A 16,380-nucleotide genomic window follows, 5' to 3' on the forward strand; every position below is an offset into this window, starting at 1 on the left:
AAGATGGCATGAACAAGGTTCATCAAGACTTGAAGGAGGCCGAGAAATATATATATATTTTTTTTAATTGAACCTTTATTTAACTAGGCAAGTCAGTTGAGAACAAATTCTTATTTACAATGACAGCCTACTGGGGAACAATGAGTTAACTGCCTTGTCAACTCAGGGATTCGATCCAGCAACCCTTCGGTTACTGGTCCAACGCTCTAACCACTAGGCTACCTGACTAGGCAAAGCTTTGGCCAATTATGTCCATGTGTTGGTAGGTACCGGTAGGTACCGGTGGCGACAGGCCCTGGAATCTAGCCTGTGTTGGTATTGCTGTCCAATGTCTCTGTCTCTTTAGTCACAGTCTCTTTTTGTCTCCTTTCCTTTGTTCTCCCTCTCTCTCCTTCTCCCCCGTTCTCTGTCACGTGCCTTCGTTCTCTGTGGGGATAAATGACTTGTGTTGACAATCAGAGCAACTGGAGCGGATCGAGGAGGGGATGGACCAGATCAATAAGGACATGAAGGATGCAGAAAAGAATTTGAACAATCTAGGGTCTCTCTGTGGTCTTTGTTCGTGTCCCTGTAACAAGTAGGTGCAGCCTGCCTACCTTACTGCCTGCATGCCACCTGTCTACCGTACTGCCTGCCTGCCTGCCTACCTGTCTGTTTGTCTGCCTGCCTGTCAACTTCCCTGCTTTAATGCCTAAAGTAGAGTGCATGGTGACCTGTACAACACTATGGCGTGTCAACTTCAGACCTTACCCAAGGCCTTCTATGCTGCTTCCTCCTGCACTTAGAGAGAGAGAGAGATGCATGTTGGGCTAATCCACTGTACCTTCTCCTTCAAATGATCACAGTCATACTTGGCATACTTGTATCAGCATGTTACATAATGCTACAACATGAGGCAGTAGGCCTACAGTACGATTTAACGTGACCTGATTACTGCTGTTTGTACATATGCACAAACATACTGCCTATGCATGGCAGACACGCACGCACCACACCACACCACACACCACACACCACACCACACCACACCACACCACACACACACACACACACACACACACACACACACACACACACACACACACACACACACACACACACACACACACACCACACCACACCACACCACACACACCACACACCACACACCACACACCACACACACACACACCACACCACACCACACCACACCACACACACACACACACACACACACACACACACACACACACACCACACACCACACACCACAGACCACACACACCACACACACACCTACCTACCTGAGTTTTTCTTTCAGCAGGTATCCAGGTCACAGTGTATTCAGTAGTTTACTGATTACAGGAAAAAGTTAACACAATTGCACACAGTTCTCTTGTGATGAAAACAAATGTGTTAATATTCGGTGAACAAAACACTTAAGTTACATTTGTTTTAACTGATTACATTTTTATTTAAAGTTTAGCAAAAAGGTGGTCTAAGTTAAGCAAGTCAGGTACAATAACAAGAAAATGATCAGAAGTTGTGTAGATGTATTTGAGCATTTTATCATTGCTGTTCTGCAGTAGAAACAGTTAAAACAGGTTTTATATAGGGTTTATATAGGGGTTTATATAGGGTTTTATATAGGGTTTATAGATGGGTTTATATATGGTTTATAAATGGTTTATATAGGGGTTTATATAGGGTTTTATATAGGGTTTATATAGGGGTTTATATATGGTTTATATAGGGGTTTATATAGGGTTTTATATAGGGGTTTATATAGGGATTTATATAGGGTTTATATAGGGGTTTATATAGGGTTTTATATAGGGTTTATATAGGGGTTTATATATGGTTTATATAGGGGTTTATATAGGGTTTTATATAGGGGTTTATATATGGTTTATATAGGGGTTTATATAGGGTTTATATATGGTTTATATAGGGGTTTATATAGGGTTTATATAGGGGTTTATATATGGTTTATATAGGGGTTTATATATGGTTTATATAGGGGTTTATATATGGTTTATATAGGGGTTTATATAGGGGTTTATATAGGGTTTATATAGGGGTTTATATATGGTTTATATAGGGTTTATATAGGGGTTTATATAGGGGTTTATATAGGTTTTATATAGGGTTTATATAGGGGTTTATATAGGGGTTTATATATGGTTTATATAGGGTTTATATAGGGTTTATATAGGGGTTTATATAGGGTTTATATAGGGGTTTATATATGGTTTATATAGGGTTTATATAGGGTTTATATAGGGGTTTATATATGGTTTATATAGGTTTTATATAGGGTTTTATATAGGTTTATATAGGGTTTATATAGGTTTATATAGGGGTTTATATAGGGTTTATATAGGGGTTTATATAGGGGTTTATATAGGGTTTATATAGGGGTTTATATAGGGTTTATATAGGTTTATATAGGGTTTATATAGGGTTTATATAGGGTTTATATAGGGTTTATATAGGGGTTTATATAGGGGTTTATATAGGGTTTATATAGGGGTTTATATAGGGTTTATATAGGTTTATATAGGGTTTATATAGGGTTTATATAGGGGTTTATATATGGTTTATATAGGGGTTTATATATGGTTTATATAGGGGTTTATATAGGGTTTATATAGGGGTTTATATATGGTTTATATAGGGGTTTATATAGGGTTTATATATGGTTTATATAGGGGTTTATATAGGTTTATATAGGGTTTATATAGGGGTTTATATAGGGTTTATATAGGGTTTATATAGGGGTTTATATAGGGTTTATATAGGGTTTATATATGGTTTATATAGGGTTTATATAGGGTTTATATAGGGGTTTATATAGGGTTTATATAGGGGTTTATATATGGTTTATATAGGGGTTTATATATGGTTTATATAGGGGTTTATATATGGTTTATATAGGGGTTTATATAGGGTTTATATAGGGTTTATATAGGGGTTTATATATGGTTTATATAGGGGTTTATATATGGTTTATATAGGGGTTTATATAGGGTTTATATAGGGTTTATATAGGGGTTTATATAGGGTTTATATAGGGTTTATATAGGGGTTTATATAGGGTTTATATAGGGGTTTATATAGGGTTTATATATGGTTTATATAGGGGTTTATATAGGGTTTATATAGGGTTTTATATAGGGTTTATATAGGGGTTTATATAGGGTTTATATATGGTTTATATAGGGGTTTATATAGGGTTTTATATAGGGTTTATGTAGGATTTATATAGGGTTTTATATAGGGTTTATATAGGGTTTATATAGGGTTTTATATAGGGTTTATGTAGGATTTATATAGGGTTTTATATAGGGTTTATATAGGGGTTTATATAGGGTTTATATAGGGTTTATATAGGGTTTTATATAGGGTTTATGTAGGGGTTTATATATGGTTTATATAGGTTTTATATAGGGTTTATATAGGGTTTATATAGGGTTTTATATAGGGTTTTATATAGGGTTTATATAGGGTTTTATATAGGGTTTATATAGGGTTTTATATAGGGTTTATGTAGGATTTATATAGGGTTTTATATAGGGTTTATATAGGGTTTTATATAGGGTTTTATATAGGTTATATATATAGGGTTTATATAGGGTTTATATAGGGTTTATATAGGGTTTATATAGGGTTTATATATATTATATTTAGATTACATATAGGGTGTATTTAGATTTTATATAGGGTTTTATATAGATTATATATAGATTTTATATAGGGGTTTATATAGGGTTTATATAGGGTTTTATATAGGGTTTATATAGGGTTTATATAGGTTTTCTATAGATTATATAGGGTTTTATATAGGTTTTATATAGGGGTTTATATAGGTTTTATTTAAGGTTTTCTATAGGTTTTCTATAGATTATATAGGGTTTTATATAGGTTTTATATAGGGGTTTATATAGGGGTTTATATATAGATTATATATAGATTTTAAATAGGGTTTATTTAGGTTTATATAGGGGTTTATATAGGGGTTTATATAGGTTTTATATAGGGTTTATATAGGGTTTATGTAGGATTTATATAGGGTTTTATATAGGGTTTATATAGGGTTTATATAGGATTTATATAGGGTTTTATATAGGGTTTATATAGGGTTTATATAGGGTTTATATAGGGGTTTATATATGGTTTATATAGGGGTTTATATATGGTTTATATAGGGGTTTATATAGGGTTTATATAGGGTTTATATAGGGGTTTATATAGGGTTTATATAGGGTTTATATAGGGGTTTATATAGGGTTTATATAGGGGTTTATATAGGGTTTATATATGGTTTATATAGGGGTTTATATAGGGTTTATATAGGGTTTTATATAGGGTTTATATAGGGGTTTATATAGGGTTTATATATGGTTTATATAGGGGTTTATATAGGGTTTTATATAGGGTTTATGTAGGATTTATATAGGGTTTTATATAGGGTTTATATAGGGTTTATATAGGGTTTTATATAGGGTTTATGTAGGATTTATATAGGGTTTTATATAGGGTTTATATAGGGGTTTATATAGGGTTTATATAGGGTTTATATAGGGTTTTATATAGGGTTTATGTAGGGGTTTATATATGGTTTATATAGGTTTTATATAGGGTTTTATATAGGGTTTATATAGGGTTTTATATAGGGTTTTATATAGGGTTTATATAGGGTTTTATATAGGGTTTATATAGGGTTTTATATAGGGTTTATGTAGGATTTATATAGGGTTTTATATAGGGTTTATATAGGGTTTTATATAGGGTTTTATATAGGTTATATATATAGGGTTTATATAGGGTTTATATAGGGTTTATATAGGGTTTATATAGGGTTTATATATATTATATTTAGATTACATATAGGGTGTATTTAGATTTTATATAGGGTTTTATATAGATTATATATAGATTTTATATAGGGGTTTATATAGGGTTTATATAGGGTTTTATATAGGGTTTATATAGGGTTTATATAGGTTTTCTATAGATTATATAGGGTTTTATATAGGTTTTATATAGGGGTTTATATAGGTTTTATTTAAGGTTTTCTATAGGTTTTCTATAGATTATATAGGGTTTTATATAGGTTTTATATAGGGGTTTATATAGGGGTTTATATATAGATTATATATAGATTTTAAATAGGGTTTATTTAGGTTTATATAGGGGTTTATATAGGGGTTTATATAGGTTTTATATAGGGTTTATATAGGGTTTATGTAGGATTTATATAGGGTTTTATATAGGGTTTATATAGGGTTTATATAGGATTTATATAGGGTTTTATATAGGGTTTATATAGGGTTTTATATAGGGTTTATGTAGGATTTATATAGGGTTTTATATAGGGTTTATATAGGGGTTTATATAGGGTTTATATAGGGTTTTATATAGGGTTTATGTAGGATTTATATAGGGTTTTATATAGGGTTTATATAGGGGTTTATATAGGGTTTATATAGGGTTTATATAGGGTTTTATATAGGGTTTATGTAGGGGTTTATATATGGTTTATATAGGTTTTATATAGGGTTTTATATAGGGTTTATATAGGGTTTTATATAGGGTTTTATATAGGGTTTATATAGGGTTTTATATAGGGTTTATATAGGGTTTTATATAGGGTTTATGTAGGATTTATATAGGGTTTTATATAGGGTTTATATAGGGTTTTATATAGGGTTTTATATAGGTTATATATATAGGGTTTATATAGGGTTTATATAGGGTTTATATAGGGTTTATATATATTATATTTAGATTACATATAGGGTGTATTTAGATTTTATATAGGGTTTTATATAGATTATATATAGATTTTATATAGGGGTTTATATAGGGTTTATATAGGGTTTTATATAGGGTTTATATAGGGTTTATATAGGTTTTCTATAGATTATATAGGGTTTTATATAGGTTTTATATAGGGGTTTCTATAGGTTTTATTTAAGGTTTTCTATAGGTTTTCTATAGATTATATAGGGTTTTATATAGGGGTTTATATAGGGTTTATATAGGGTTTTATATAGGGTTTATATAGGGTTTATATAGGTTTTCTATAGATTATATAGGGTTTTATATAGGTTTTATATAGGGGTTTATATAGGTTTTATTTAAGGTTTTCTATAGGTTTTCTATAGATTATATAGGGTTTTATATAGGTTTTATATAGGGGTTTATATAGGGGTTTATATATAGATTATATATAGATTTTAAATAGGGTTTATTTAGGTTTATATAGGGGTTTATATAGGGGTTTATATAGGGGTTTATATAGGGGTTTATATAAGGGTTTATATAGGTTTTAAATAGGGTTTATTTAGGTTTATATAGGTTTTAAATAGGGTTTATTTAGGTTTATATAGGGTTTATATAGGGTTTATATAGGGTTTATATAGGGGTTTATATAGGGGTTTATATAGGTTTTATATAGGGTTTATATAGGTTTTATATAGGGTTTATATAAGTTTTAAATAGGGTTTATATAGGTTTTAAATAGGGTTTATATAAGTTTTAAATAGGGTTTATATAGGTTTATATAGGGTTTATATAGGGTTTATATAGGGTTTATATAGGTTTTATATAGGGTTTATATAAGTTTTAAATAGGGTTTATATAGGTTTTATATAGGGTTTATATAAGTTTTAAATAGGGTTTATATAGGTTTTATATAGGGTTTATATAAGTTTTAAATAGGGTTTATATAGGGTTTATATAGGGTTTATATAGGTTTTATATAGGGTTTATATAAGTTTTAAATAGGGTTTATATAGGTTTTAAATAGGGTTTATTTAGGTTTATATAGGTTTTAAATAGGGTTTATATAGGGGTTTATATAGGTTTTATATAGGGTTTATATAGGTTTTAAATTGGGTTTCGAAGGACACAGGTGTTTGTAATCTTGGCTGACTGTTTCATGATTTAGTCGGTTTACAAATATGAATAGTACATATGAGAAAGCATGAATGGATTCTAGATTCAATTAGGTTACCACATATAGGCCTACAAACACAACATTAGCTTCAATGGATAGCCAAAACACAATCATCACAGGAAATGGCTACAGATCAACCTCCACAACGAGTCCGAAGGGAGCGAGGGTCTTTAAACTACATATGTTTCAACACAGATCCTAAAATTACTTGGACGTGATTTGAGGAAAAACTGTAATCAAACTAACAAGTCAAAATGTCTGTTTTGAGATTTGTGCACCTAACTTGAACATTACATTTAAAGATTTCCTCTCAAGCAAAGTGTTCAAATTAATTCTCCAGAATTTGTCCCTGACATGATAGGTCTAGGACCGACGTTGTTGTGCATGATTCATGTATGTGTTGAAATAGAAGGAACTGAATGTGTTTGTGTAGCTCGCTAGTATCTAGAAGCCCACAAAAGTTGTATTTCAAAGCTATTATTTTATGCTGTAGTTAAACATGTCTATAAGGTTCAACTGAACTGGACTTCCTAGAATGGTGCTCTTCTTCTGTTCTTTACCATATCACCTTTTTCCTCTAAAACCAGAGGGTGTCTCCCTGTCTGTCTCCCTGTCTGTCTCCCTGTCTGTCTGTCTGTCTACGCTGAGTATACATTCAGATTCCCCCTTTTGTCCTCAGAACAGCCTCAATTCATCGGGGCCATGGTCTCTACAAGGTGTCAAAAGCGTTCCACTGGGATGCTGGTCCATGTTGACTCCAGGGCTTCCCACAGTTGTGTAAAGTTGTCTAGATGTCCTTTGGGTGGTGGACCATTCTTGATACACCCATAAAAATGTTGAGCGTGGAAAAACCCAGCAGCGTTGCAGTTCTTGACACACTCAAACCGGTGCGACTGGCACCTACTACCATACCCCATTCAAAAACACTTAAATCTTTTGTCTTGTCCATTCACCCTCTGAATAGCACACATACACAATCCAGACTCAAGTCTTAAAAGTCCTTCTTTAACCTGTCTCCTCCCCTTCATCTACACTGATTGAAGTGGATCTAACAAGTGACATCAATAAGGGATCATAGCTTTCACCTGGTTTCACCTGGTCAGTCTATGACATGGAAAGAGCAGGTGTCCCTAATGTTTTTTGCAATTATACTGAGTTTCTTGCACTGAGTATAATTGTGTCCTTTACACACATTACTGCTTGTTTGTCCTCCTGTCTCCCTGTCTGTCCGCTGGCGTCTGTCTGTGTTGTCTCCTTTATGTCCTGTTAGTGTGTGTTTGTGTCCGTCTCTTCTATCTACAGGTCTGTAAAGGACTACTTTCTATCCCCCACTTAGACAGTAAATACACTACAACTGAACTGATCAGTACTTGGATCAATTATTGATTGATAGATCTAACATATACTGTATAACATAACACATATATATGAACCTTAGATAGATATAAAGATAGAGAGATAGATATCTACCATTGGCATGCTGTGTTGGTGTGCTGCTGTGCTGTCATTACACATTACTTGTGTCGTATAATGGATCTATTACATCAAATGAAAGTCCCCCCCCCCCTCCTGACTGGTATGTGTCCCTGCAGGATAAAAGGGGGAGGGCAGGCGTGGGGGGCCAACCAGGATGGAGTGGTTAACAGTCAGCCAGGGGCCCGTGTGGTGGACGAACGTGAACAGATGGCCATCAGTGGAGGGTTCATCCGCAGGTGAGGAGTTGGTGTGCACGTGTGTGCACGTGTGCATATGGACTCCCTCTGCCACGCCGAAATCTACTGACAGTTTTATGGACTATCCAATGTGCGTTTCCAGGGTAACTGAAGACGCCCGGGAGAATGAGATGGATGAGAACCTGGAGCAGGTGGGCGGGATCATCGGTAACCTGCGTCACATGGCCCTGGACATGGGCAACGAGATAGACACCCAGAACCGGCAGATCGACAGGATCATGGACAAGGTGCCCGATCATAACGATGACAATCAATACATTTTCAGTGTCAGAGATGGTCAGCCATGAGCTGAGTTGACAGTCTGCTTACAATTAGTCTTGATCTTGATTGATATTGCTTGCAGAATTTCACATCATCCCAAACGTCTCCCTCTCTCCTCAGGCTGATTCCAACAAGACCAGGATTGACGAGGCCAACCAGCGTGCCACAAAGATGTTGGGCTAAACTGCAGCGACAACATGCTTTCAACCCCCCCCCCCCCCCCCGAAACATGCTTTTATCATGGCACTTTCTCAGACCCGCCCCCCTCCTCCTTCTCTTCTTCCTGTTGTAAAATGTTGTTCTGTTGTCTTCTATCTTTGGCTTTTATTAAAATGATAGTCCTGGTTAGTCATCTCGTCCTCTACCCCCCCCCCCCTAACCCCCATTCTGTCTGTTCCTAAAGTTGTTCCTCCATTATGTCTCTCTTCCTAGTTGTTCCTCTACCCTCCATTATGCCTCCTCCTAGTTGTTCCTCTACCCTCCATTATGTCTCTCCTCCTAGTTGTTCCTCTACCCTCCATTCTCTCTCTTCCTAGTTGTTCCTCTACCCTCCATTCTGTCTCTCCTAGTTGTTCCTCTACCCTCCATTCTGTCTCTCCTAGTTGTTCCTCTACCCTCCATTCTGTCTCTCCTCCTAGTTGTTCCTCTACCCTCCATTCTGTCTCTCCTAGTTGTTCCTCTACCCTCCATTCTGTCTCTCCTCCTAGTTGTTCCTCTACCCTCCATTCTGTCTCTCCTAGTTGTTCCTCTACCCTCCATTCTGTCTCTCTCCCTAGTTGTTCGTCTACTCCCAATTCTGTCTCTCCTCCTAGTTGTTCGTCTACTTCCCATTCTGTCTCTCCTCCTAGTTGTTCGTCTACTTCCCATTCTGTCTCTCCTCCTAGTTGTTCGTCTACTTCCCATTCTGTCTCTCCTCCTAGTTGTTCGTCTACTTCCCATTCTGTCTCTCCTCCTAGTTGTTCGTCTACTTCCCATTCTGTCTCTCCTCCTAGTTGTTCGTCTACTTCCCATTCTGTCTCTCCTTCTAGTTGTTCGTCTACTTCCCATTCTGTCTCTCCTCCTAGTTGTTCGTCTACTTCCCATTCTGTCTCTCTTCCTAGTTGTTCGTCTACTTCCCATTCTGTCTCTCCTCCTAGTTGTTCGTCTACTTCCCATTCTGTCTCTCTTCCTAGTTGTTCGTCTACTTCCCATTCTGTCTCTCCTCCTAGTTGTTCGTCTACTTCCCATTCTGTCTCTCCTCCTAGTTGTTCGTCTACTTCCCATTTTGTCTCTCCTCCTAGTTGTTCGTCTACTTCCCATTCTGTCTCTCTTCCTAGTTGTTCGTCTACTTCCCATTCTGTCTCTCCTCCTAGTTGTTCGTCTACTTCCCATTCTGTCTCTCTTCCTAGTTGTTCCTCTACCCTCCATTCTGTCTCTCCTCCTAGTTGTTCGTCTACTTCCCATTCTGTCTCTCCTCCTAGTTGTTCATCTACCTCCCATTCTGTCTCTCCTCCTAGTTGTTCATCTACTTCCCATTCTGTCTCTCCTCCTAGTTGTTCATCTACCCTCCATTCTGTCTCTCCTCCTAGTTGTTCCTCTACCCTCCGTTCTGTCTCTCCTAGTTGTTCCTCTACCCTCCATTCTGTCTCTCTCCCTAGTTGTTTGTCTACTTCCAATTCTGTCTCTCCTCCTAGTTGTTCGTCTACTTCCCATTCTGTCTCTCCTCCTAGTTGTTCGTCTACCCCCATTCTGTCTCTCCTCCTAGTTGTTCGTCTACTTCCCATTCTGTCTCTCCTCCTAGTTGTTCGTCTACTTCCCATTCTGTCTCTCCTCCTAGTTGTTCGTCTACTTCCCATTCTGTCTCTCCTTCTAGTTGTTCGTCTACTTCCCATTCTGTCTCTCCTCCTAGTTGTTCGTCTACTTCCCATTCTGTCTCTCTTCCTAGTTGTTCGTCTACTTCCCATTCTGTCTCTCCTCCTAGTTGTTCGTCTACTGCCCATTCTGTCTCTCTTCCTAGTTGTTCGTCTACTTCCCATTCTGTCTCTCCTCCTAGTTGTTCGTCTACTTCCCATTCTGTCTCTCCTCCTAGTTGTTTGTCTACTTCCCATTCTGTCTCTCCTCCTAGTTGTTCGTCTACTTCCCATTCTGTCTCTCTTCCTAGTTGTTCGTCTACTTCCCATTCTGTCTCTCCTCCTAGTTGTTCGTCTACTTCCCATTCTGTCTCTCTTCCTAGTTGTTCCTCTACCCTCCATTCTGTCTCTCCTCCTAGTTGTTCGTCTACTACCCATTCTGTCTCTCCTCCTAGTTGTTCATCTACTTCCCATTCTGTCTCTCCTCCTAGTTGTTCATCTACTTCCCATTCTGTCTCTCCTCCTAGTTGTTTCATCTACTTCCCATTCTGTCTCTCCTCCTAGTTGTTCGTCTACCTCCCATTCTGTCTCTCTTCCTAGTTGTTCGTCTACTTCCCATTCTGTCTCTCTTCCTAGTTGTTCGTCTACTTCCCATTCTCTCTCTCCTCCTAGTTGTTCGTCTACTTCCCATTCTGTCTCTCCTCCTAGATGTTCGTCTACTGCCCATTCTGTCTCTCCTCCTAGTTGTTCGTCTACTTCCCATTCTGTCTCTCCTCCTAGTTGTTCGTCTACTTCCCATTCTGTCTCTCCTCCTAGTTGTTCGTCTACTTCCCATTCTGTCTCTCCTCCTAGTTGTTCGTCTACTTCCCATTCTGTCTCTCCTCCTAGTTGTTCGTCTACCTCCCATTCTGTCTCTCCTCCTAGTTGTTCGTCTACTTCCCATTCTGTTTCTCCTCCTAGTTGTTCGTCTACTCCCATTCTGTCTCTCCTCCTAGTTGTTTGTCTACTTCCCATTCTGTCTCTCCTCCTAGTTGTTCATCTACTTCCCATTCTGTCTCTCCTCCTAGTTGTTTGTCTACTTCCCATTCTGTCTCTCCTCCTAGTTGTTCGTCTACTTCCCATTCTGTCTCTCCTCCTAGTTGTTCGTCTACTTCCCATTCTGTCTCTCCTCCTAGTTGTTCGTCAACTTCCCATTCTGTCTCTCCTCCTAGTTGTTTGTCTACTTCCCATTCTGTCTCTCCTCCTAGTTGTTCGTCTACTTCCCATTCTGTCTCTCTTCCTAGTTGTTCGTCTACCTCCCATTCTGTCTCTCCTAGTTGTTCGTCTACTTCCCATTCTGTCTCTCCTCCTAGTTGTTCGTCTACTACCCATTCTGTCTCTCCTCCTAGTTGTTCATCTACTTCCCATTCTGTCTCTCCTCTTAGTTGTTCATCTACTACCCATTCTGTCTCTCCTCCTAGTTGTTCGTCTACCTCCCATTCTGTCTCTCCTCCTAGTTGTTCGTCTACTTCCCATTCTGTCTCTCCTCCTAGTTGTTCGTCTACTTCCCATTCTGTCTCTCCTCCTAGTTGTTCGTCTACTTCCCATTCTGTCTCTCCTCCTAGTTGTTCGTCTACCTCCCATTCTGTCTCTCCTCCTAGTTGTTCGTCTACTACCCATTCTGTCTCTCCTCCTAGTTGTTCGTCTACTTCCCATTCTGTCTCTCCTCCTAGTTGTTCGTCTACCCCCATTCTGTCTCTCCTCCTAGTTGTTCGTCTACCTCCCATTCTGTCTCTCCTCCTAGTTGTTCGTCTACTTCCCATTCTGTCTCTCCTCCTAGTTGTTCGTCTACTTCCCATTCTGTCTCTCCTCCTAGTTGTTCGTCTACTTCCCATTCTGTCTCTCCTCCTAGTTGTTCGTCTACTTCCCATTCTGTCTCTCCTCCTAGTTGTTCGTCTACTTCCCATTCTGTCTCTCCTCCTAGTTGTTCGTCTACTTCCCATTCTGTCTCTCCTCCTAGTTGTTCGTCTACTTCCCATTCTGTCTCTCCTCCTAGTTGTTCGTCTACTTCCCATTCTGTCTCTCCTCCTAGTTGTTCGTCTACTACCCATTCTGTCTCTCCTCCTAGTTGTTCGTCTACTTCCCATTCTGTCTCTCCTCCTAGTTGTTCATCTACTTCCCATTCTGTCTCTCCTCCTAGTTGTTCGTCTACTCCCCATTCTGTCTCTCCTCCTAGTTGTTCGTCTACTTCCCATTCTGTCTCTCCTCCTAGTTGTTCGTCTACTTCCCATTCTGTCTCTCCTCCTAGTTGTTCATCTACTTCCCATTCTGTCTCTCCTCCTAGTTGTTCGTCTACTCCCCATTCTGTCTCTCCTCCTAGTTGTTCGTCTACTTCCCATTCTGTCTCTCCTCCTAGTTGTTCGTCTACTTCCCATTCTGTCTCTCCTCCTAGTTGTTCGTCTACTTCCCATTCTGTCTCTCCTCCTAGTTGTTCGTCTACTTCCCATTCTGTCTCTCCTCCTAGTTGTTCGTCTACTCCCCATTCTGTCTCTCCTCCTAGTTGTTCGTCTACTGCCCATTCTGTCTCTCCTCCTAGTTGTTCATCTACCTCCCATTCTGTCTCTCCTCCTAGTTGTTCATCTACTTCCCATTCTGTCTCTCCTCCTAGTTGTTCGTCTACTTCCCATTCTGTCTCTCCTCCTAAAGTATATAGTGCTTCTTTGATGTCTTTAGCTCACCTGTGCAGTTCTGTTTCCGTCTTGCTCATCTTCTTTAATATAAACTGTATTTGCATCATTACTCAGATACCACGACTACTATTGCTTTACATGAGCAGGACAATGCTCCACTACATGCTGTTTCTTCCATGTGTTAGTGGTGTGACAGTGTTGTCCACGTGAGACACTCTGTAGTTAATGTTGTTGTTTTTGATGCTAAACTAAAGTAAAACAAACATACAAGTCAGAAGTCCCTTATCCTAAAACCCTGTCATCTTCCTCCCAGACACTCCCATAAGGTACAATGTGCAACTGTGTTGGGAACATAACCAGTGATGAACCTCATTTTTCAGCCAGGCTCACGCCTTCAATGCAACGTTACTTTGCATTATCATTGACAGGTGATTAGCAGTAATGGTCATTTCTAAAGTCACGTGAGCCCACATGTCCCATGTGGGGAATTGAACCCACAACCTAGGATTTAGCAGCCCCATGCTCAAACCAACTCATATCATCTCATTGTCAGGGGCAGAGTATCTAAACCCCTCCTCTCAGACAGACCTGGAGATGGGCGGAGGTAGGAGAACAACAACGAGCAGAATGCTTTGATTACGTAACCCAGGTGGGCTCCAATGCAGTAGCAGCCATTCATGGTTGGCTCATCAACCTCTGGTTATGTCCGGCTCAACCGCTCAGCGGTCTTACTCCCTTTGATGTACTGTAGCCCTGCGTGTGTCCCGCAGCAGAAAGAACAACATCATCATCATCTAGAACAAGTAACATGGCCACCACAGCATACCCAGCAGTGTGTAGGACAGTCCCAGCTGAGAGGATACCCTGCTTCCTGCCACTCTGCAATAGTGCCACTCTTTTGTTCACACATTTCCAGACTGTGATCATTGTAAAATAATGTGGGGAAAAATGCCAATAAAAAAACATGACTGTAGAACAACAACAAAAAACACGTTATTTATTGAAAATGTAGATGGACTGTGTGGGAGTTGTATACATACTGCAAAACTAGACTGGAGAAACTAAAAGGACTGACATTACACACAGGCTACACTCCACAGGAAGGAAGGAGAGGACTGACATTACACACTCAGGCTACACTCCACAGGAAGGAAGGAGAGGACTGACAGGCTACACTCCACAGGAAGGAAGGAGAGGACTGACAGGCTACACTCCACAGGAAGGAAGGAGAGGACTGACAGGCTACACTCCACAGGAAGGAAGGAGAGGACTGACATTACACTCAGGCTACACTCCACAGGAAGGAAGGAGAGGACTGACATTACACACTGGCTACACTCCACAGGAAGGAAGGAGAGGACTGACAGGCTACACTCCACAGGAAGGAAGGAGAGGACTGACATTACACACTCGGGCTACACTCCACAGGAAGGAAGGAGAGGACTGACATTACACACTCGGGCTACACTCCACAGGAAGGAAGGAGAGGACTGACAGGCTACACTCCACAGGAAGGAAGGAGAGGACTGACATTACACACTGGCTACACTCCACAGGAAGGAAGGAGAGGACTGACAGGCTACACTCCACAGGAAGGAAGGAGAGGACTGACATTACACACTCGGGCTACACTCCACAGGAAGGAAGGAGAGGACTGACATTACACACTCGGGCTACACTCCACAGGAAGGAAGGAGAGGACTGACAGGCTACACTCCACAGGAAGGAAGGAGAGGACTGACATTACACACTCAGGCTACACTCCACAGGAAGGAAGGAGAGGACTGACATTACACACAGGCTACACTCTACAGGAAGGAAGGAGAGGACTGACAGGCTACACTCCACAGGAAGGAAGGGGAGGACTGACATTACACACAGGCTACACTCCACAGGAAGGAAGGAGAGGACTGACATTACACACAGGCTACACTCCACAGAAATGAAGGATAGACTGACATTACACACAGGCTACACTCCACAGGAAGGAAGGAGAGGACTGACATTACACACTCCACAGGAAGGAAGGAGAGGACTGACATTACACACTCCACACAAATGAAGGAGAGGACTGACATTACACACAGGCTACACTCCACAGGAAGGAAGAAGAGGACTGACATTACACACAGGCTACACTCCACAGAAATGAAGGATAGACTGACATTACACACAGGCTACACTCCACAGGAAGGAAGGAGAGGCCTGACAGGCTACACTCCACAGGAAGGAAGGAGAGGACTGACATTACACTGATGGATAACCTCTTTGGGCCCTGGGTTTAAGGTGGATTAGAGCTCATCACGTCACTAAGAACACACACACAGGTAATCCCTGGACTTCGCATCAATAAGACAGACCAATATAAACAAACTGACCATTACAAAACACTAATTTCAATTATGCAAATGACCTTAATGACCTTGAGCTGACCAGTTTATAACCCCCAACATGTTTGAAACATGGTTAGCTGACCAGTTTATAACCACCATGATTGAAACAGGGTGAGCTGACCAGTTTATAACCCCCATGATTGAAACAGGGTGAGCTTACCAGTGCCTCACCCTAACTTTAAGGGCAACCTCCACCCTGGAGCACATTCAACAGACCAAGGAAGGCAGAATCTGAATCTGAGATAAATGTGTTGTGTGGATGGGTGAACAGTGCCATCTAGCAGACAGAAAAAAGGTTTGTCACATACACTGGATAGGTAAAGTGAAAATGTGTTGTTTTACAGGGTCAGTTATAGTAGTACAGCACCCATAGAGCAAATTTAGGGTGAAGTGCCTTGCTCAAGGGCACATTTTTCACCTTGTCGGCTCAGGAATTCGAACCAGTGACTTTTAGCTCCTGGCCCAACGCTCTAACCGCTAGGCTACCTGCTACTCTTACAGAGACTAGTAGTTCTGGTATGAGATGGGTGGTTGTTCATCCTGAAACAAGGG

General features: G+C 39.6%; 1 protein-coding gene across 1 annotated transcript in view; it reads left to right on the plus strand.

Annotated features, from left to right (window-relative positions):
- Nucleotides 1-10,656, plus strand: part of LOC109893998 (synaptosomal-associated protein 25-B) — a 76,747-nt gene extending 66,091 nt beyond the window's left edge. The window contains exons 5-8 of the mRNA XM_020487215.2: nt 460-577; nt 8,536-8,655; nt 8,759-8,903; nt 9,058-10,656. Coding sequence (XP_020342804.1) covers nt 460-577; nt 8,536-8,655; nt 8,759-8,903; nt 9,058-9,120 — 446 coding nt within the window. The 3' untranslated portion in view covers nt 9,121-10,656. The remainder of the gene's footprint in view (nt 1-459; nt 578-8,535; nt 8,656-8,758; nt 8,904-9,057) is intronic.
- The last annotated feature ends 5,724 nt before the right edge of the window (nt 10,657-16,380 follow it).

The sequence above is a fragment of the Oncorhynchus kisutch genome, linkage group LG7 (genome assembly GCF_002021735.2).
Source record: "Oncorhynchus kisutch isolate 150728-3 linkage group LG7, Okis_V2, whole genome shotgun sequence".
NCBI classification, from domain to species: Eukaryota; Metazoa; Chordata; class Actinopteri; order Salmoniformes; family Salmonidae; genus Oncorhynchus; species Oncorhynchus kisutch.